Source organism: Cyclospora cayetanensis, unplaced genomic scaffold (assembly GCF_002999335.1).
Source record: "Cyclospora cayetanensis isolate NF1_C8 unplaced genomic scaffold, CcayRef3 CcayRef3_contig_147, whole genome shotgun sequence".
NCBI classification, from domain to species: Eukaryota; Apicomplexa; class Conoidasida; order Eucoccidiorida; family Eimeriidae; genus Cyclospora; species Cyclospora cayetanensis.
This window is the reverse complement of record NW_020312089.1, coordinates 29,025-48,700: the sequence shown is the minus strand read 5'-3', so window position 1 is coordinate 48,700 and position 19,676 is coordinate 29,025. Positions and strand designations below refer to the sequence as shown.

At 53.2% G+C, this 19,676-nt stretch overlaps 3 protein-coding genes across 3 annotated transcripts; all 3 read right to left on the bottom strand.

The window, feature by feature from the left end:
* Nucleotides 1-1,074: 1,074 nt before the first annotated feature.
* LOC34620863 lies at nt 1,075-2,728 on the bottom strand. The gene is made up of 3 exons (XM_022734096.1): nt 2,496-2,728; nt 1,610-2,372; nt 1,075-1,254 (listed from the first exon to the last, which is right to left on the bottom strand). The coding sequence occupies exons 1-3, from the start codon at nt 2,726-2,728 to the stop codon at nt 1,075-1,077; spliced, it is 1,176 nt and encodes a 391-aa protein (XP_022592064.1).
* Nucleotides 2,729-10,622: 7,894 nt separating this feature from the next.
* On the bottom strand, nt 10,623-14,244 carry LOC34620861. Its single transcript, XM_026336771.1, has 5 exons — nt 12,019-14,244; nt 11,662-11,843; nt 11,452-11,560; nt 11,197-11,289; nt 10,623-11,033 (listed from the first exon to the last, which is right to left on the bottom strand). Exons 1-5 carry the CDS (start codon nt 14,242-14,244, stop codon nt 10,623-10,625), a joined length of 3,021 nt encoding a protein of 1,006 aa, XP_026192556.1.
* Nucleotides 14,245-14,959: 715 nt separating this feature from the next.
* LOC113147166 lies at nt 14,960-18,405 on the bottom strand. Its single transcript, XM_026336770.1, has 5 exons — nt 18,232-18,405; nt 17,643-17,727; nt 16,165-17,513; nt 15,367-15,846; nt 14,960-15,145 (listed from the first exon to the last, which is right to left on the bottom strand). Exons 1-5 carry the CDS (start codon nt 18,403-18,405, stop codon nt 14,960-14,962), a joined length of 2,274 nt encoding a protein of 757 aa, XP_026192555.1.
* Between the last annotated feature and the right edge of the window lie 1,271 nt (nt 18,406-19,676).

Here is a 19,676-nt window from a genome sequence, read left to right as displayed (position 1 = left end):
AGCTGTCCCTCCCCATTTATGGTGTGAGAGTTGACGGAGTGGGGAGGGGAATGGTAGAAATCTTATGGAAGGCACTAAATAAGTTTTTATGAAGTTTATACTGAGTCTTAAGCTAGCGGTTTCCCGACAGAGAACTTCGATGGACGGTAAGACCATTTTATATAACATTTTATGTAAGTAGTACTGATCTGCAGGAACTTTATTCACAAAGCCATGAAGTTCGGTGAGTACCCACAGTAATTTCCCTCCCAGTCAGCACATTCATATTTCTAATAAGCGATGGGAAGCACGGCATCGTGTTAGTCCCTCTACAAGGAATTTGATCAGAAACATCTTTCGCTAAACGATTGGGCTGCGATACACCCGTACAATTCTACAATCAAGGTGGTGGCCCAGAGAGAAAAAACGAATCGTTTCTTACCATTTGGCTAACCCATCCTTCTTACAAAGGAACTTGCGCGTTTTGCATCCCTCTAAGAAACAGCTGGAGAACAAAGAATCCAACCTATCAGCTCCGTGTGCACTAATTGCTATTGCACAAAATACTGATACAGCTTGGCTCACTGATGACGCCGTCATCTAGGCCATACTGCCTTCGGAAAGCGAAAGAGACAGTTGACTATCGGGAGTGTTTAGGAAATGTACAATGTCAATGCCATAAGGGCATCTGGGATGAATTCAAGGGGTAAAGGATTCTCGAGGTTTGATTCGTGTCGACGACTCTGCAATGCAAACAAAATTATTTTAAAGCCCCAAGTGCATATTAAAAATGTCGGAGGCAGAAGTTGAATTCGCATATTCTGGCACAAAACACATAGTCAATCTGCTGTGGTTCCATTTACATTGTAGCTCAACTTTCCCAAGGTGAGACGAATTCAAAACAACATCCGAAACTCGTGCTAAGCTTGCTGAAGGGGATCTTCCCGTCTACGAGCAGGGAAGGGACGAGAGAGACCACCCAGCAAACAAGCAGGACCCAGCGCGGTGGTGTCACTAGAAGTGACTAGCGTACGAATTTCCCTATCCTTGTGCGCAGCTTTAGAGGCCTATGACAATGATAATAAAGTGCTGACATCAGTTGAGAGTGATATATCCAGGCACTTCTCCCCTATCCGCAAGCGTTGACTCTAGTCTGGACAGGTCCCTGGCTGCCCTGAAGTTCGAAGGGTCAAGAGTAACAACTCGCTGCTTTACAGCAAACGCCTCTGCCATGCGACCGTCCTTCTCGTGGATGTCAGCAATCATATCCAGGGCCTGCATCGCAGAGGCACAATGTAGAACAAAGTGATATAGATGCAAAGAGCAAACAGGAAGCCCTTACAATCAATAATAATCATGCAAAATTAGGCCTTAAATCAAAGAAAGCATTTAACGAACAAAAACTGGACTAATCACCATCAGCAGCAGCATTTTGAAGAAGCCAAGTGTGCAGTGCCTGTAAGAGAGAGTGGTACGGAGGTGTACAATACAACAAGGAGAGACTGCACTTGAGAAGTCCTGGGGATATCATCCCTTCAGGCCAGCCTTCCTATGTTGAGAGCTATGTATGTTGTAGTAACCCGACGAGACAGGGGAACAAAAGATATATTGTAGCGCTTCTACAACTGACGCTCTCATTGTTAGGATCAATAGCGAGCAAGTGCTCGAAAGTCCCCAGGGCTTCCGCGCGTGTATGTGGGTCTTCTGCCAGGCAGACACCCAAGTTGAAGATTGCGGGCTTGTAGGTTGAGTCATTTTCCAAGATTCCGCGGAAGCAAGAGATGGCCCTCTCGCGCTCCCCCAGCTGCTGTAATACGACTCCTCTTCTGTAGGAGTACGCTAGCTGATACGGCGCAAGTGCAGCAGCGTTTTTATAGCACTCAATGGCATCCAGGGGCTCTCCGCACATGAGATGAAGCTCGGCGAGTTCCGCATGTACCTCAGCCTTGAAATCATTGTCCTCAAGCTGCCCAAGCTCCTCCTTCCCTGTAGGCCTAGATGATAGATCCCCAAAGTGCAGCCTTTGAGCCATGGGATTGTGTACTACCAGCTCATCCAGATCATCGGTGTGCAAGCGAGAAACTGTGCCACTTGGGATGGCAGTAGACACGGCCTCCGCACTCCCCATCTTCCGCAGCGTCTCCGCCTTCCCTTTCACTCCTCCAGCCAGCTGTGGCTCAGACTGGCTCGAGGCCCAGCAAGAACTGACGGGTTGGGGAATTGTGCATCTGACGAAGGCACACCCACAACTAGGCGGAGTGTTTGGACGGTCGAACCGTTGTGGTTTGCCGAACAACTTAGGAGACTGGAAGTTGAGAGCAAACAAATATGCCTGCTTCGCCAGCTCTGGATTCCTGTCTTTGTAGTATCGCGCCTTCATCAGTGCCTCTTCCCTGCAGCACACGCATACGCCAGTAGGATCTAAACGCTGGTTTCAGATCAAAGGACTGTTTGCATGTCTCTTTTGAGCTAACGCCACTCTGAAATAAGATGAATATTTATATGCTGCGGTGTACCTTGATATGAAGGCAGCAATGCCATTTTGAGGAGGTGAGCCGCAGCAAAGTGCCGTGTCTGTCGACATGTCCAGAACGTAAGAGTCGTGTACTGGTAAGTCCTGTGATGGAGGGCCAGAAACTAGGTATGCACAGCTGTTGTCGCGGCGTCGATGTAGACGATGGGAAGGCAGAGAGGTCAGTTCATTCCCGAGAGTCGGGCCCTGCGCCACCGAAGACGGGGTGTTGCCCATGGTGGTAGCGAAAGGCGAGATCTTCTGTCGGCAGGCCAGAAGAGGCCCCCCAAGAAACTCGCATATATATTTCTTTGTTATAAATATATGAAGTTGAGCGGAGGACAAGAATAGAGCCAAGGAGGGCTGCCGCTATTGCTGCCGTTGTTGCGGCTCCAGCTGCCGCGCAACCAATAAAGCCACAGTATCAAGGGAATGAAGCAGATTCAGCCTGGCTGCTAGGTTAAGAATGTTGAAACTTCACCTTGAATAAAAGCATAGACAAGACCGCGTGGGCACACTACTATTGTGGGACCAGCTGCACTCATTGTATTGTGCTGTATGGGTCAGGCTCCGTGGATGGCGAGAACTTCTACTGGCCACTTGCTCGTGACTGCACGGGAATACACAGAAGGCCTTCTCCTATCTTCCTTCAGATACAGTCAATGGAAGCATGTCCAGTATCAAAGCAGCTCTAGCAATTCACGATTTCATTGCCACTTTCTCAATACAGAGGGTGCTGCCTTTGGCGCAGCTCGCCCGCAGATAATCCAAAATTCCGTTGTGTACTTTGCAGCTTTCAAGGATGCAGGATTAACCATAAACTTTCAATTCAAATACCATGGCATTTAGCGCTAGGAATACCTCTGTCACAACTTGGAACAGTAAGGCTCGTAAATACGGTATATTTCTTGCTCATTGGTGCAACACAGGCCGTGCAGCGGACTGCTCAACTGGCAAGGCAAAAAGCCACTGCCCTTGCCCATCCTAGTAACCCTCCTCGCATTTTTTCCCCGACCTCGCAATTGTGCTGCGTACTGTTCAATGTCTTGAATCACTGCTCAGTCCATTTACCCTCAAACGCTACAGGGCGAAGGGACCAACGCATACGCTCCGTCCTCCGAAACAAGGTGGCGAATGCATAGCCGAAACACAGGTAACAATAAACCATGGCAAGAATAAAGCTATATAAGAAATGTGGATGCACAAAAGGAGCCTCTGATAGGCAGCTTAGCATTCTTACACGTCTATCGTGCATACCCATTCTGTAAGAGAAAAGATACGCAGCTGACGGAGGCTGCGTTTGGAGGAAGAAGCTAAAGAGCCAAAAAACCGCATTACAGTATCTGGAAATATATTGAATACTTAGCCTAGCAATCAGCTGCGTTTGGAGCAACACAGCTGGACCAGTACGCTTCTTTCTTGAAGCACAAGGATCAAATACTAATGGGTAGAATTCTCCAGGCTACTTTGTATGTGATTCATAATTATCGCGATTAACTGTGTGGTAGGGTGTGCACACTTTGCGCTTCACGGCGCGCACGTGTAGTCAGGCCGCCAATGAGCGTTCTTGCGGCCTCCTCAATCCACGACTTCGAGCTCAGAGTTTCTCAACACCTTTGTGAGGGAGTATTGGCCTCCCCCTGATTATTCATTGAGGATCCTTACTCAACGCCTTCAGCCGGAATGTGAACCCCAGAACACAAAACCACTCTCACGATAACGAATACTTGTGCCCCCTCACATGCCACTGTGTGTTCCGTAACAGCTGAGGCACACAGAATAGGTGCTGTCGATACTCCTGCACGTTTCAGTAAAGTAGTGTCGGTCGTTTATATAGACATCCGTCCTTCTCTTCTTGGTGATTGCATAAATGTTCCGATTAAGTTGCCTATACAGCTCATCTGGAGCACGAGCACGTCGAAAGGGCGTACAAGTATCCTTGTATTTGCGAGTGAAAATATGAAGCGCCGTTTTGTGGCTGTTATCTGGGTAAATACAGACCCTCCCCAAGTCGAATGCCGATCAGACTGCTGATGCGCAGTGCTTGTCGTGTACGTAAAAGAATATGAGACCTCGGAAACTTCTGCTTCACAGAGATCTTGGCCAAGGGGCTAGAGCTAAAGTACAGTGTACCAAGGTCCTTCCTGTTACCGCACCAACACCGCTTTGTTCTGAAAGCGCTGGTCGATTACCGCAATTTTCTTTCCTATAGCAAGTCATTCACATGCAGCTCTGGTTTCATTGCATGCCTTGGGGGCTTTCGATACTGCGGAGCACCGCTTGGGTTGATCCTCGTATCAGCAATACGGGGCGCTGGTCTGCTGGGAACCCGTTTTTTTGGCATATCCGCGACCGCCTCTTTAACTTTGCGTAGTCCTGCGCTTCCACGGCGAAATCCTCAATAGGATTCTGTAATAAAGAGCTATACGCATCAGTGCTCCACTCACCTCGTTCAGGCACCGACGCTACTCTGCTCATCAAAGATGGAATGAGGGCTGTTGAAAGAACCAATAATTAATTCTTTAAGGCGTATTCTCGCACAAAAATCTCATCAGCGGGCGTCTGTGGCCGCATATGCTACTTCCATTGAATAACCAATGACATACCGAGGAATTTGCCATGGTTCTTGGCTCCAACACAGAGGTCTTGTAAATTGTTGATAAGACAAGATTCTGATGTGAAGTAATATGTTAGCTGCCCTGGTCCTACGAATACTTGCATCCTATCTTCTATTATCAAGCCTGAGCCTCAGGAGCTGTGGAAACAAGGAAACATGCAGATTGCACTCCTATGCCGCCATCTCGAATAACAGATCCTCTTCATGTCGGGTGTCAAGTAACACTGAACATTCTCGACCATTGATGTGAACCTTGAAAACATAAAAACTCACAGTTGGGGTTCCTGATTGCAGCTCGATGCGTTGTAACTCTTCCACTGCGCCACAGCGTGTAATATTTTTGTTTCCCCTATGCGCCTTATTTGCTTGTCGTTCAGCTTGCTTCCGCTAGCTCCAGTCTTGTTGGTTGAAATCGTTGGCTCTTTTGTGCACTTGCAGTTCCGGATAGTATTCTTTTACAATTCAATGGAAGCAGATGCGCTGCAGGGGGCTGTCTGTTGCTGCTTTGAAGGGCGCGTTCCCTCGGGCTTTTTTATATCGTCTACCTTGCACAGCACAGTATGGCCGATTGACATAACAGCATCCATGTTCTAATTCCCTATCTACTCAGAGGCGCGGGAGTTGCGCCAGTTTACTTTTAAAGCCTGAATTACTTCATCCTGTGTGAGGAGCCCCAGAGGTTGACTGTTTCATCAGAGACGCTGCTTGTCCTGGGATCATCTGACGTGACACTTTGGGAAGACTTCTGATGCGCCATTGGTAGAGCAGCTGCTTGTGTATGATGTGGCCTTTGCACACCAAGCATCTTATTTATCGCTATATCAAGATATTTGCAACAAGTGTTGTATGGAGGCCATATATACCACTCCATCGAGGGCTAGTGGATGAGCATGAAATAGCTCCATCGAACCATGTGGAAATAGCAGCAGCAGTATCCCATCTAGGGTTTCTGAAGAGAGGGTGGTAACTCCGAGATGATTGCAAACTCGAAGCGAAGTTATATAGTGTTCAGAAGGGCTCCCGCCTTCCCCTGCCCACAGCCACCAGAAAGTCGGACATGCAGGGAGAGAGTCAGCCAGTGTTCGTCGCTGCACCCAGTAAACACTTTCGAGCATTCGCAGCTAGTGGCACACCACACACAACATAACGTCTTTTCGTATTGAACCACAGTACTTTGCAGTTACAAGATATACAAATGTAATAGCCAACTAACCAACTGTCTACTTACTCTTTATGCTGTATCCAAAAGCCTGTCAGTGGAGCATCGCCCACTACAATAAGCAATCCAGCCTTCACAGTCGAAGAGAACTCGTTGAATACAACGCATATTGTGGATACCATTAGAGACTCGGTACTGCTGGTAATGGAAACCGTGTAGGGCATAGTATATTACGCCGAAAGAGCGAAATTAAGTGCAGTTGGAGCAGGTCAAGATTGCACTTTTCGCCAACTGATACAACATCACTTGGATTTGATCACAAACTGACCAGAATTAAACAGCCGAATGACCTATTTCGGTTGTCTTAATGCGCGATTCGCTCTTTGGGTGGCTTAGCGCCATGCTATAAAGGCGACCGTTGTATTCCTGAGCCGTAAGTTGTCATGTCCAGCAAAGTGCGAATGCTGAAACTGTCAGCAGAGTAAGACAGTTGGCTCTCCCTAGGTTCAAACCTTGTAAGCTGAGCATACGCAGGGGGGGTCAGCTCTGGATGGGAATGCGAGTAACTTTCCATTGGGTCTAGGGCGTACTGCCTCCAAATATACATCCTTGCCCGAGCACTACACCAGGTGTACTGCTGACCGGACAACACAACTCTTGCTTACACGGCAGCACTCTCTAAAATTTTTCAATTTCGCACATGCAACAAAGATGTGCTTTCCTATATGGGCCAACAGCCAACGCAAGTTTCTCGCGCACGCCGTCATTGTCCTTGCAAGGAGGATGCTAAAAGCGTATGGAACCTGCAGCGTGCTTGAACCTTGTAGCTTGAGCAGTTATAGTCACTTCTAAAGCTTCTAGCGGCACTGTCCAGCAAGTTGCACTCCGAATTGTGACGCTCTTCAATCAGCGTGGGCTTCCGAGAGATTGGGACACAGGGATTACGAAAAAGAGTTCAAGAGCGTGTTTTGCTGATTTGTCTCCTAGCTGCATTTAGCCTTGAAGCTATTTGCTGACGGATATATTCCTACATTAAATACAAGACAGATGTACCAGCCCTTTTGTCTTTCCGCGATATATCTCGAAGCTTCGTACCTTGTCTTGCAGTTCACGTCTCTCTTCTCTCTTGCGCTGTGTAGCCAAGTGCATTTCCACCGAGTCAAGATAGCGCAAAGTCTCACAATACCTCAGCAAATAGCACTGAAATATGTCATATGTTGCGCAACATGCATGCGCGTGGCCACCGAACATTTGTTTTCTACGCACTTGCAGCGTCGTTTGCCCTTTCCAGGGCTTCGCGGAGGTCACCTTCTCCATACACTGTTGCAAAATATTTGCATGCTCTTAAAAATGCTTGAAAGTCAAGCAGAACGATGGTAACATACCAGGAACTTTGTAGAAAATATCCACTGGAATTGGTACTGCAGCTTGCCAGTCATCTTGGAAGTCTAAGGGATGAAGCAACGAGCTAAAGGAAAAAGATAAATTAGCTAAATCAAAGAACAGATATACAAATAGCACTCACCTGCTAGGTAGTAAACTTGCAGGGTCTATTCGCGCCTTGTGCCCTTCTGCGCGCATTCCAGTGTACTGAAACGACAGAGAAAAATCGAGGCTTCATACCATAGAAAAGATTACGTGTTTCCTACATTAAGAAGAAAGAAAACGCAGAAAATAAAGAGTATCATGTCTTTTTAAACCTGGTGTACTCCTACTTCCACATTAACTTCGCATACCTGCAAAAATGCAAATCGAGCCCTCGGATCCATGATCGCGATGGGCAGTTTGTGTACATGGAGTATGTACACGCGCGCTGTTGTGGTCGTGCTCTTATTTATGTTCAAATTCCACGTATTCATCATAATAAACCTGAATTAATCAATGCGAGCATAAGTGTGTCCTGTTAATCGTCTATTTCTACAGTGTAAAAGCTTCGGCGTGGTCTTCTGGGAATCCACTTTTGTTACGCTGCGGAGCATCAGCAAACTTGCCGAATCGTGTATAGCCGCGCTATGCGGCTTTTTGACACAAATGCTATCCCCGGAACAAATTGGGCTGTCCGAAGATACAGATAACGACAGTGCCGCGGCACAGCTGCAGCATGCTTCATCACTATGGGACCGGCTGAGGGATCAAGTAGACAATAACAGGCGATGGATCTCTTCCTGTCTCTATTTCGCCCTTTGCCTTCTTATTGTCCTTGTAAAGAGAAGCATATCTGACCACAGAGTACGCATTCACTCACTGGAGGCCTGCGCTTCAGGGTACTACGTCTGGCGAGACCGAGCTGCGAGCAAGGCATTCGTTTTGCTTCCGTGCAGGTTAACAGAATTCGAACGCAGTCAGACATTCCTTCGCGCGTGCTCGCAAGGCGCAAAACACTCGTGGGCATCGTTTTCTCCGTAGATCCACAAGGTACGATCAGGCACGCATGCATAGGTTGCCCAAAAGTAGCAATGCATCAGTAAGTAAAAGCGAGTACGGGGGTACCTGGCCACCAGCACGGTTTACCTGTTTGCACGATGTTCGTTCTGTTTCTAGGATATATATATGTAAACCACGTCCCCCTTCTGCACGCCCTCCTCCCCCTCCTCCCCCAGACTCCTTTTCTCGCGTCCACGCGTGCCCGAGACTGCATCTGCCTCCGACTCGACAAGGTCGAGCTTTTGCCGGATGTACCGTCCACAGAGGGGTCCTCAGCATTTTTGCTATCCTGTCGAGCACGGGATACAAACACAGCAACAGAAGGCTCTTCGACTGACACCAACAACAGCAGCACTAGCACTTCTGCTGCGGTCCTGAAGAGAGTTCTCCTAGGGAAGAGGGTGTACTTCGTTCCTGTGGAGGTGGAAGTGGGCTATGTGTGGGCTGATATCATGTTCCGTAGTGCCTTCGTGAAAAGAGACTTAGCAAGGTACATGGTTTCAAGGGGCGTTGCGGTCACCAACCACTCTAGCTTCCATCCTTGTCGCCCTCTGCCCGCTTCTTCTTTTATTCATAACTTAAGGGATAGAGTAACGTACCACCGGGTAGGTCTATGCAGAGATGTTTACCGTCACTAGGCAGCACTCTCCCCTGCTGCCCTGTTACTCAGGCTCCTGCCGTTTTGCCTTAGCATCCTTGTAGTACAGCAATGCATGTTAGCTCAGTCGCTGCAGTGTTCTATTACACTGTCTTTGCATGGCTATATGCAGTTGCTTTCGCTAGAGAGGAACGCGGCAGCCCGTGGTGTGGGCAACTGGAAGCGAATAAAAGGCCGAGAGAATATTATACTGCCTGACAGCCCCGGCAATATCTCTTGTTCGGCTAGGAGGCTTCTAGCATGCTTTCGCTTATTTTGGAGAGTTATCCATCGCAAGTGAGTTAGTACAGTTGCTTTACCCCGCCTGATGCATGCTGCGTGTAACGCTACATTTACACTCTTTGAAGGGACACCCACACTCTCAGCTTAACTCAACCCCCCCAAAATTATTGAGTGCCTTTCCTAAAGAGTCTCTCTCCTTCCCCTGCCCGTACCCCTCCAAGTTTCGACATGAGGGAAGTGAAGGATCTAGGATGCGCGTAGCTGCACCCCCTGAGCACTCCGTGCATTCACAGTTAGTGCGCACATAACAGTGCGTCGTATTAAATCGAGCCAACGCTTTTCTGCAGTAAATAAAATATGAGAGTGACAAACCAGTTAGTCAAGTTGTAGCTCGGCTAAATATAACTAGTGGAGTAAAAGATGCTTACGTGTAGGCTGGCATGCTACACAGCGGCGTGTGCACTGGTCTTCTTTCCTGCTGGGCTTGCGATGGCCTTCCCATGCATGTAACAGATAGTAAATGCTGCCCCAAGGCAAAGATCTCTGGTGCCGATGTTCCCAAGCAGCTTCCATGCAAAGAATACTCAGTTTGGTACTTTCTAGGAGATCAGTTGAGGGGGAGTTTGTTGGGGTAGATGGAGTAGGCTGGTTGATGAGTGGCAAAGGGTGCTGCAGCATGCCATGACGTGCATCGTCTTGTATTAGTGCCGCTGCCGTTCAGGCTGCCGGGGTTTTTAGCCCCCAGATGTAGCAGACGACGGGAGTTGGCACTATGCAAAACCAAAAAAGTGCTGCATCCGTGACGGACAGTGCCAACAAGATCGCAGTGGCGATTCGCACAAGGCAACACCGAATTCTTTGGGGCTGTGGTGGGCCTCGAATCGATAAAACAAAACCAAACAAGGCACTGATGTACCAAAAGCAAATGCGTGCCGAGCGCTGCCTGCTCCATGCGCTGCAGAGGTGAGCGTACAATGCTCAAAAAGCGAGGGCATAGCAATCCAACTACATAGGGGGTTCTGTACGTGTGTGCATTTAGCAAGCTAGTGACTTACTGTGGGAGGCGCACGACATTTACTTGCATGACGTCTTCGAGGGTCTGCGCTGCCTCCCTAAGATAATCGGCGCATGACTTCTTGAGTTCTTCCAACTTCGCGTCTACTAGCGCCTCTAACTTCTCGAGAGTGGGGATTACTGCACTTTCTGGAGATACAGATCTTTCAGCTGGAGAGGACCAACTATGGCCCAAGTGCACCGATGGTTTCGCTTCGCATGTATTTGAAGATGGGCTATTCTTCGCGTCTTCTGACCAGCTACCTACTTGGCTGTTCTCGCAGGGTCCTGCATTGTCCACGTTCCTTGGGGGCTGTCTCAACAATAGATCTACACGCGTGGTAACCTGAGCCACACATGCTCCACTACTGCTCGATAGTGTGAGAAAGCTGCCAGTGGCAGCTCGAGACTATTCGAAGCTCGCGTTCGACGTTTAGCTTCTTTTGAACCGCAGTTCTCCGTCTTCTTGAGCATGCAGAATATGTTGCGCACAGCTCCTTTTGCTATTCCTCATACTATATCCACTAGCCCCCATTGCCCCATGTTGGGATCCAATGAACCACACACTGTACCTGTTTCTGAAGCAAAGTCTCCACAGGCGGCAGGCGTGCTGCTGCTTGCTGTGCAACCGTCTGCAGTAAAGCCCTGATCTGTTCGGGGGAAGACTGAGGATAAAAGTAAACAAGTTCTTCGAGGGAGGCATCAGGCTGCCGTTCTCCTGGAAGCTTATAACCCTGATTGAAGTCAAAAAAAGGTGCTATCTCTAATTAGCAGACTGGGCACAAGGGATTTACGCCGCTTTCAGCTTTCTATGCCGTGATAGCTACCCTGTCTTTGGGGAGACTCTGGAGCGCAGCGTGTCGCTGCTGCGATAGAAAAGTCTGCAGTGACACCTCGGCACCACCTGAACACATACAACGCGCCCATTTGCTTTTCCTTCTTTAAGGCGGACCATCCGCAAGACCCTTCCTTGGATTTTAGAGGGTATTTGCACCCGAGATGCCACGCCCTGTTGGTGCTGGTGTTGCTGCTGCTGCTTGCCAAATGGTTTTCCAGTGGGGTACTTACCTTGCGTGATGCTCGCGAACTCCTGCTGGAGCTCTTCGAGAAAACGTTTTTCTGGGTCGCCACCTGTTGGCGACCTGAACTCCCAAGTGGAGAATTCATTCAAGAAGGCCGAAACCAGTTGCAAATTGGCTTCAAAATCCTCCACGGCGTCCTGCAAGACAGACGTGCTTACGCACCCACGCAGCTAGTACTCACTAGAACCATTGATTCTAAGTGCTTTCAGGCTTTCGCTCCTCCCTATGCGAAGCCGCAAGCAACCCACAGGATATGCCCATACACAGGACACCACGCTTGTATGTCTCTTTAATTCCCTTATCATGCCTTACCCCCGTTAACTGCAGCTGAGAGAAAGTGGCTTGAGGCCCTTCCGCCTCATTGGATTTCTGGTGCGTTTCACCCGAAAGCCGACTCCTGCGGGAAGCCTTGAGTGCCGCAGCCTCTTGGGTGGCGTTTTCCAAGCAGCTGGGAGAGGCCACGCGATCTCGAATTCTGCAGGCGTCGTCACTTGGCAACAAAAACTCCGGAGCAGACGGTGTCTTCTGCACTGGGTTTGGCCTTGAACTGCAACTTAGCAAGTCTCTCCGACTAGGACAGGAAGATTGACCGTTTTCCATGGGTCGTGTAGGCTCTACCACCATGGTGGCTGGAGGACGATTGGAGGAGGCCTTGCGATCTCTTGTAAAGCGGCTGCGGAGGGTCTCTTTGGGGGGGGTATCAGCATCGTGGGACAGGAGGGAACAGTGTGGCGTCTCCGCTTCCGTGCGGAGCGGCCGCTGCATCTGCTCTTCATATCGACAAAGAAGACGGATTCTTTCTTCATCTGCGAGCTGCAGTGCTGCCGTGGCTCTTGAAGCTTTTAGTGCCCTCTGCAAAGCGGAGTGGCAGGCTTTCTTAAGCGCCTGCGCATAGATCTCTGAAGTCGAATGAACCGTCGTGGAAGGCATGTCGTGAGAGAGCCCTTCGGGAGACTCAACACTGGGCAGTTTATCTAACAGGCTCTGGTACTCCAGCGCAAGGGCATCCTGTGCTGCCAGGGCAGCACCTAGAACCTGTGAGGGGCCTTCACGGAGACAGTGCTCTACGTCGGCCCCTAAAAAATCAAAAAGCGTCGCAATCTGGGCTGGATCAGGGGGCGCAGTTGGTTCGGTGCATTCCAGCCTCCTTGATGGCGCTCCTCGAGACTCGTCGCTTGGCAAGACTGCGATCTCTGCCAGAAACTCCGCGGCTTTCCGCGTCGCTTCAGGGCAGTCACCTGGATACTTTTGCAACGCCTCCAAGAGAGCCGCGCGCGAGGTTACAGCTGCCTGGCAACTGGGGGTCTGCCCAAGGAGCTTCGCGGCACGAGTGCTGAGACCGGCTATCACCCCACTGTTGCACCAGTCTAGTCCATGTGGGTTCCCCCCTTCTGCCAGCAGGCTTGCGTCCCCTCGGTTGGAGGGCACTCCAGTCTCCGCTGTGGCCTTTCCCGATGTCGCTTCTGTTGCATGCGGATCCGTCTGTTCTGGTACCTCCGCGCCGCCTTGGAGCAACGCAGAGAGCCCCCTGCATTTGGGCTGCCCCTCGAAGGCTACCCCACGATGCGCCTGCTCATCGAGAAGCCCTCTCTCCGTGCCAGCTACTTCCTGTTGACCACCCTTCGGTTCCTCCTCCCAAGCCTTGAGAGGAACACCGCCACGGAGAACCCCTCGCGTGCTGGAGGATGCCGAAGGGGCGCACGGACGGCGGAAACCCCTCGCTGCAGCGGGAGAAGAAGTGCAGCGGGGGATCGTGGCCTCATCGGGCGGGGAGGAGCATTGAAGGGGCTCCTCGGTGAAGAGAGGCTGGCCTCCTCGCCCTGGAAGAGTGAGGTTCAAGGAAGATCTTGGAATCAGACAGGAGGTGGCTTTGCTACAGCCTAGAGTCAGGAGAGTGCCGGCTCTCGTTTTGTTGCAAAGACACCCCTCCCTGCCTCGAGACGTCCACGGAACCTTCTGCATGAGCTCCTCCAGCAAGCGTTTTGTCGATCCTGGGGGCCCCTGCAGTCCCTGCAAGTCAGGGCAGGACTGGGGGTGTCGTGCTTGCTGAGGCGGTGCCTCTTCGTCTTGCTCACCTCCTGGTCCAAGAGGCACGTCCAGGAGAAGCCTTTGCAGCAAACCTTGCGTTGCGCTTTTTCTGTGGTTTCGAGGCTCCCCTCGTCCCCCGCAGGGCCTTGTCGAGGGAGGATCTCTGTCGTCTCTCGGCAGTGCCAGCACCGTAGCGGCGGGTGCTGGCACGTGCGAAACAGCTGTGCCGCCAGCCAAAGCCTCATCGTGAAGCGCGGGAGGAAGCTCTGAGCAGGAGGGCGAAGTGCTGGCGGGAGTCTTGTGCGTTCTTGCCCTCCAGATGGAATGCGAGTCCGAAAAGAAAATACCCCCACTGACAGAGGCGGGGAAGGATTCGACCGAAGCAGTCAGACGGCCGTCCCAGGGAGTTGGCGGCAGTCTAGCGTCCCCTGCCGTCTCTCCCACGTCTGGTGTATTATCCGGCAACTCCACGAACTCGGCGCTTCCCTGGCGCGGAGACAGTCCATCCATGGTCAGAGACGGGCTCGCAGGAGACAAGGGGCTGCTGCTGCGAACACTCTTGCAGCTGCAGCTTTCCCCTGGGGAAGACGGCAGCCGCTCGAATTTCTGCGCAAACAGCTCCGACAGCGGCTGTGCCTCCAAGGCTTCCCGCGCCTCCTTGTTGCCTCCCGTGCAGCTCCCAGCACTGGCGGCACCTGCGGCTGCACAGCTCTGGCGTGCGTCTATTGCCTCTGCACATGTTGGGCCTGTGAACTTCTCTGCCTTCCGTTCGGGATACCCCTTATCTGTCAGAGCCTCCTTGCTTCTGCGGCTGCTGCGGAGAACCCTGCCGTCATCTGTGTGAGAAGAGAGCGGCAAGTTCAACGAAGGATCCATCCGAATCCTGGCTGCAAGCCCCAAACGCATGCGCTGCGAGTCCGGGAAGGCTTCTAGATCCGTGCTGGAGCTGCAGAACCTTCCGGGAGTGTCGGCTGTCATCAGCAGAGATGGAAGGGAGGAGAGCTGCAGCTGCAGCAACCCCAGACCTCTGCCGCTGCTGCTCCAGCTGCTGCTCGATGCCCTCATCCTCAGACTCATCAGCTGAGAAGGACGCGCTGCAACCCTCTTCCGCACACGCCGCTGGCGAAGCCCCCCCCACTCCCCAAGAATCGGCAATTTGACTGCCGGGGGAACAGAGCCGCAGTACACCCAGCCGCAATTCCTCAGAGCTCTCTCATCCGAGGAGTCATGCGTGGGCGCCGATGCGGGTGCCACTCCAGCATCTTCCTCTCGCATCAGCGGCTGCTGTTGCAGGGGGGGAGAGGGCCCCACAAGTTGTGCCCTCGTGCAAGATCCTGCATGCAGACTTCTGCAGAGCTCCGCACTCCCACCAGCGCGCTTGCCCCCCGTGTTCGAGACACTGCTCAAGGGACTGGCTGCCGATGAATAGCAGCAGAGCACACGGGCAGCGCTGGGGAAGGACTGGCTACTGCCCCCACTGAAAAGATGCTGCTGCTTTCCGTGCAGCCTACTTTCCAGCCTCCCATAGCTCATACGTTGCCTGCTGATGCATGCACGGCAGCTGCCGAGGGGCGTGTACTTTGCGGCATCATCCGGCGCGCCGCTTTCGCAGTGTCTGCAGCCAATCATCACCCCACAATGCGGCCCGCAAGCTCTCCGGGAACTTCCAGACACCTCCGTAAACGCATGTGAAACGGCATGCTGTGTGGCAGCAAAGCCCCAGCGGCTGCAGCAGGAAGCCTGCAATGCCCCTCCACAGCTCGCGCACACGCAATCGGCAGCTCCGTCCTCCCCTTTCGAAGAGGATTTTTGTGGCCGCACCTCCCGCGGCAGCAAGCCGCTCTGTTCGTGAACAGGCAACGCTGCTACAACGGGGCAGAGAGGCATTGCACCAACGGCGGCAGTCCCGCATGTACAGCTGCTGGTGACTCTGTTGCTTGCAAAGAGATCCACGCCTCTAACCCCTGCTGCTGCTGCTGCATCCACCGCTTGCCGCGTCTCCGCGTGCCTGCCTGGTGTCAGCTGGAGCATCGCAGAGGCTTGCAGCGTTGCGGACATATAAAGGCTCATTACAGTCGAATCGACTTCCCACACTTGCTGCTCCTGGCGGTCCTGCTGCTGCTGCTGATGCTGCTGATGCTGATGCTGCTCGCGCTCACGACGCTGCTGGAAGCTGGCAGCGCTCGCCAAGGGCCCGCTGCTGCCAATGCTGCCAATGCTGTTGCTGTTGCTGCTGCCAATGCTGTTGTTGCTGTTGCTGCTGCCAATGCTGCTGTTGTTGCTGTTGCTGTTGCTGCTGTTGCTGCTGTTGCGTTGCCTCTCGAACGGGCCCTCTGGAGGAGGCCCCTCGAAACCGAGGACCCTGGCTGCATCGGCAGCGGCAGGCTGCTGCAGATAATGCTGCTGCTGCTGCTGCTGCTGCTGGTTGACATCCTTCGAGAAGTCTTCGACGAGGGGCCCAGACGATAGCACGGACACGCCGGGGAGGCTCGCTGTTGTTGCTGCCCGATGTGTCCACCGCGCGTTCGGCTCCCGTAGAGGCTGCCGATGCCGCTGTCGCTGCTGCAGCATAAAGAGTCTGGCCTGCACTGCGTGCTGGAGCTCGGGAGGCAGGAGGAGTAACAGTCGCAGAACCAGCATTAGCTGCTCCCTCCGGTGTCCACCCGCAGAAGCGACACTGCAGCCAGCCCCGTAGTACTCTCCAGTGTCTCCCCAGGTCGCAGCCGCTGCTGCCGCTTCTACTTCGGCTTGCGCAGCAGCGGCAACGGCAGCGGCAGCCTTCGCAACAGCAGCAGCACGCGTAGCGGCGAGGGATACGCCTTGCACTGCCAGGGGGTCCTTCCGAGGGGGCCCCTCGCGCGCATGCAGAAAAGGGCGCTCCCTCTCTCCACTCAACTGCGGGTGCACCAGCGGACTGCGGTTCGCGAAGGCGCCTCCAGACCCCCTAGAAAGGCTGTTTAGGGAGACACAGCTGCTCCTCCTCGGATCTCCTTGTAGGCTCACATCACCAGTCGCGTCGTGCTGCGGCACGGTTGCTCCCACGCTGGGGGAGGAGTCACTGGCAGCCCCCTCTGCGGCTTCGAGCGCAGCCCCGCCCTCGAGTGGGATAGTCGCCAGGGGTGCAGGAAGCGACAGCTGGAGCGCTCGTGGGAACTTGATGCATGTGCTACAGGCGCGTCTGGCCAAAGGGGGCTTCCGTGAAGCCGCATACGCGCATGTGACCCTTCCAGTGCCTCTTTCCGAGGATGCCCTTTCGAGGACTGCCCCCGCCTTTCGACTGCTGCAGGGAACTGCGGAGGAAATCCGTGCTGGTTTAGGGAGCAGCGCCGCTCGGGAGCCTGGAAGTCGCTGGCACTTGTTGTTCATCCCGAAGAAGGGAGCCGCTGAGGGGCCCCCAAGAGGCGGGGGGAAAAAGGGCCCCCCCGGTGTGTTTGGCAAAGTGTGGGGTGTCTCCGCCGCCGAGGACTGGGACTGCGCAGTGCGAAGCCACCAGAAACGCACGCGTCGATTCGTTTCGTGGGCTTCGCCAAGAGGCCCCTGGGGGCCCCTCTCCTGCGCTCGAAGCCTTCTAGAGGAGGAGGCGGCTGCTCCTGCTGCTGCCTTCAATCTCGCCTCCGCAAGGGAAGCCTGAGGGGCCCCCGAGGCACCACCTACTCCACTGCTGGGGTGTTGGGGCCCCCTTCGCGTCGGTGCGGGCGAGTCTCCAGAGAGGCTCTCCGAGCGAGGCTCTCTCTTGCGTTGTCTGGCAGGGGGGGAGCTCGATGCTCCTGATGGCGATGCTGTCACGCGGAAGGCGTGCTTATTCTGTGACAGAAATAATCTGCGAGCTCTTAGGGGGTCGGGGAGGGGGCCCCTGTGGCGCGCCGTGGCACGCGCGTTGGTGCAGAAGGGGGGCCCCCCCAGCGTACAGACGCTGCCAACCTCGGGAAACGGTCTCTCACAAACAGCGCTGCCTTCCATCGCTTGCGATGCAACGTCTTCGGGGAGTCTATCCTGGAGCCAGAGAGACACGCTGCGTTCTTGGAAATCTGTCGTGGTGGTACTCATGCAAGCCTGTGGGTGCCACTTGTGCTCTTGTTGGTGTTTTTCTTTCTGCTCTTGGTTCTGTTGTTGGTGCGCTTGTTGCTGCTCTCGCTCCTGGTCCTGTTGTTGCTGTTGTTCTTTCTGCTCTCGATTCTGTCGCTGGTGCTGTTTCTCTTTCTGCTCTTGATTCTGCTGGTGGTGCTGCTGCTCTTCCTGTTCCTCCTTCTGCTCTTGATCCTGTTGTTGGTGCTCTTGTTGCTGCTCTCGCTCCTGGACCTGTTGCTGGTGCTTCTCTTTCTGCTCTTGATTCTGCTGTTGAGGCTCTTGTTGCTGCTCTCGCTCTTGATTCTGTTGTTCTTTCTGCCCTTGATTCTTTTCTTTCTGCCCTTGATTCTGTTGTTGATGCTGTTGGTGCTGCTGCTCTCGCTGTTGCTCTTTCTGCTCTTGATTCCGTTGCTGGTGTTGTTGTCGGACTTGCTCATCGGGGAGCTTTCGGTGTGCACCGCCTAGGATTGCCTCTTCAGGAATCACGAAGGCTCCCGTGAGCTCGGCCATAGCCAGCGCGTGTGGGGGGTGAAAATCTGCAGATGCCAAGTCGACGCTTCCATCGTCTCCTGGAATCCCAGGGGCCCCACAGTGGCTGCGCATAAAGGCAGCACCGAGTGCTCGTGGACGTAGGGGGCCCCCTAATGTGCGTAGACAGCCTGCTGGCGAAGCTCATGCACGCGCTCTGCAGGGAGCGGTAAAAAGAGGCGGCGGGAGGAGTGTCTTGACACGACACAGGGGACGATGACTCTAAGGCCGGCAGAATGCACCACATGCATCAAAGGGGAACGGGGAAGGGCATTGCGGTGTCTGAAATGCCAACAGGAGACGCGGATCTGCAGTATACATGCAAGTTTGAAAGGGGGGGCCAGTGTTTCAATGGTGGTGCAAGCCTCGGGCGGAGGGGGCAGCGCTGCAGAGGCGATCCCTCTCTGACTGTCTCTCTCTCTCTCTCTCTTCCGTCTAACCATGAAGGCGCAAGCAAAAATACTCCTTGAAAAAAAAGCGCAAAAGAAAGACGGAAGATCCTCTAAATCCACTTTCAGAGGTCGCAGCGGGTGCCTCTAGACAAAGGGGCACTCTTGCCCGCCTCGGGGGGATGCCCCTGCCTTGAGAGGGACCTAGGTGGTGTTTGGGTGGATGACTCCAGGAAGATGGCGCAAAATACACCCTTAAAGACTCTTCTTTTGTCGGTGCCAAGTGTCAGAGGGACAGGCATGTGGGGTTCGTATTTTCTCTGGCATTAATAGCGCTTATACCGCCAGCGCCTACACGGCGTCCCTTACAACAGGCCTGCCTAGGATTCGCGAATAACTAGGCGCGCAAGAAGCCGCCTTCACTGTTTAATTAAAAGGCCTTGCAGAGGGCGAGGAGGTTGCACTTGAGACGAGGAAGAAGCGGAGGAGCCCATCACAAGACGAGCTCTAGACCGATGAGGACGCCCTCAAGCCTCCCCGAGTGGACACAGTCCCCCACCGAGAGCACCTCTCTCCTACTCCCATCCTCTCCTCGGTTCTGTGAGGTCTTTCAGTCAGGGGAGTTGTGCTTGATCCTCGCGTGCTTCACATAGATTGGCAGGGAAATCAGGGAAAGGCCTCCTAGAGGCTCTAGGAAGCCGTCCTACGCGGGAGGGGGGGAGCGTGGGGTGGGTAGGCGGAGGGAAGGCAGAGAAGATCCAGATGCCTGCCTCCCTCTGCACGTAGAAAAACGCTTCCAGCAAAAGTCACTGAACAGAAGCTCCTTGTCGTTGCGTCTCACTCAGGAGGCATGGCCTCGAGTGGAAGGACGGGTCACTCTTCGAAATCTCCTCTCACCAAAATATCTCCCCAGTGCGACTCCTGATCTAGGCTGTGCGGGCTTGCGTTCCACCGAAC

Excerpts from the sequence above, each read along its gene's own strand:
- LOC34620863 (XM_022734096.1), bottom strand. The coding sequence starts at position 2,728 with ATGGGCAACACCCCGTCTTCGGTGGCGCAGGGCCCGACTCTCGGGAAT. Across the intron at positions 2,373-2,495 it reads ATTGCTGCCTTCATATCAAG|GGAAGAGGCACTGATGAAGG; the intron begins GTACACCGCAGC and ends CGTGTGCTGCAG. Across the intron at positions 1,255-1,609 it reads TTGATCCTAACAATGAGAGC|GCCCTGGATATGATTGCTGA; the intron begins GTCAGTTGTAGA and ends TCTGCGATGCAG.
- LOC34620861 (XM_026336771.1), bottom strand. The coding sequence starts at position 14,244 with ATGGATGGACTGTCTCCGCGCCAGGGAAGCGCCGAGTTCGTGGAGTTG. Across the intron at positions 11,561-11,661 it reads ACTGGAAAACCATTTGGCAA|GAAAAGCAAATGGGCGCGTT; the intron begins GCAGCAGCAGCA and ends GCCTTAAAGAAG. Across the intron at positions 11,290-11,451 it reads AGAGTCTCCCCAAAGACAGG|TCTTCCCCCGAACAGATCAG; the intron begins GTAGCTATCACG and ends TTTTATCCTCAG.
- LOC113147166 (XM_026336770.1), bottom strand. The coding sequence starts at position 18,405 with ATGCGCAGCCACTGTGGGGCCCCTGGGATTCCAGGAGACGATGGAAGC. Across the intron at positions 17,728-18,231 it reads GAAAGCTCCCCGATGAGCAA|GATAGACTCCCCGAAGACGT; the intron begins GTCCGACAACAA and ends CTCTGGCTCCAG. Across the intron at positions 15,847-16,164 it reads TCGAAGACTTCTCGAAGGAT|GACCGCCAGGAGCAGCAAGT; the intron begins GTCAACCAGCAG and ends CAGCAGCAGCAG.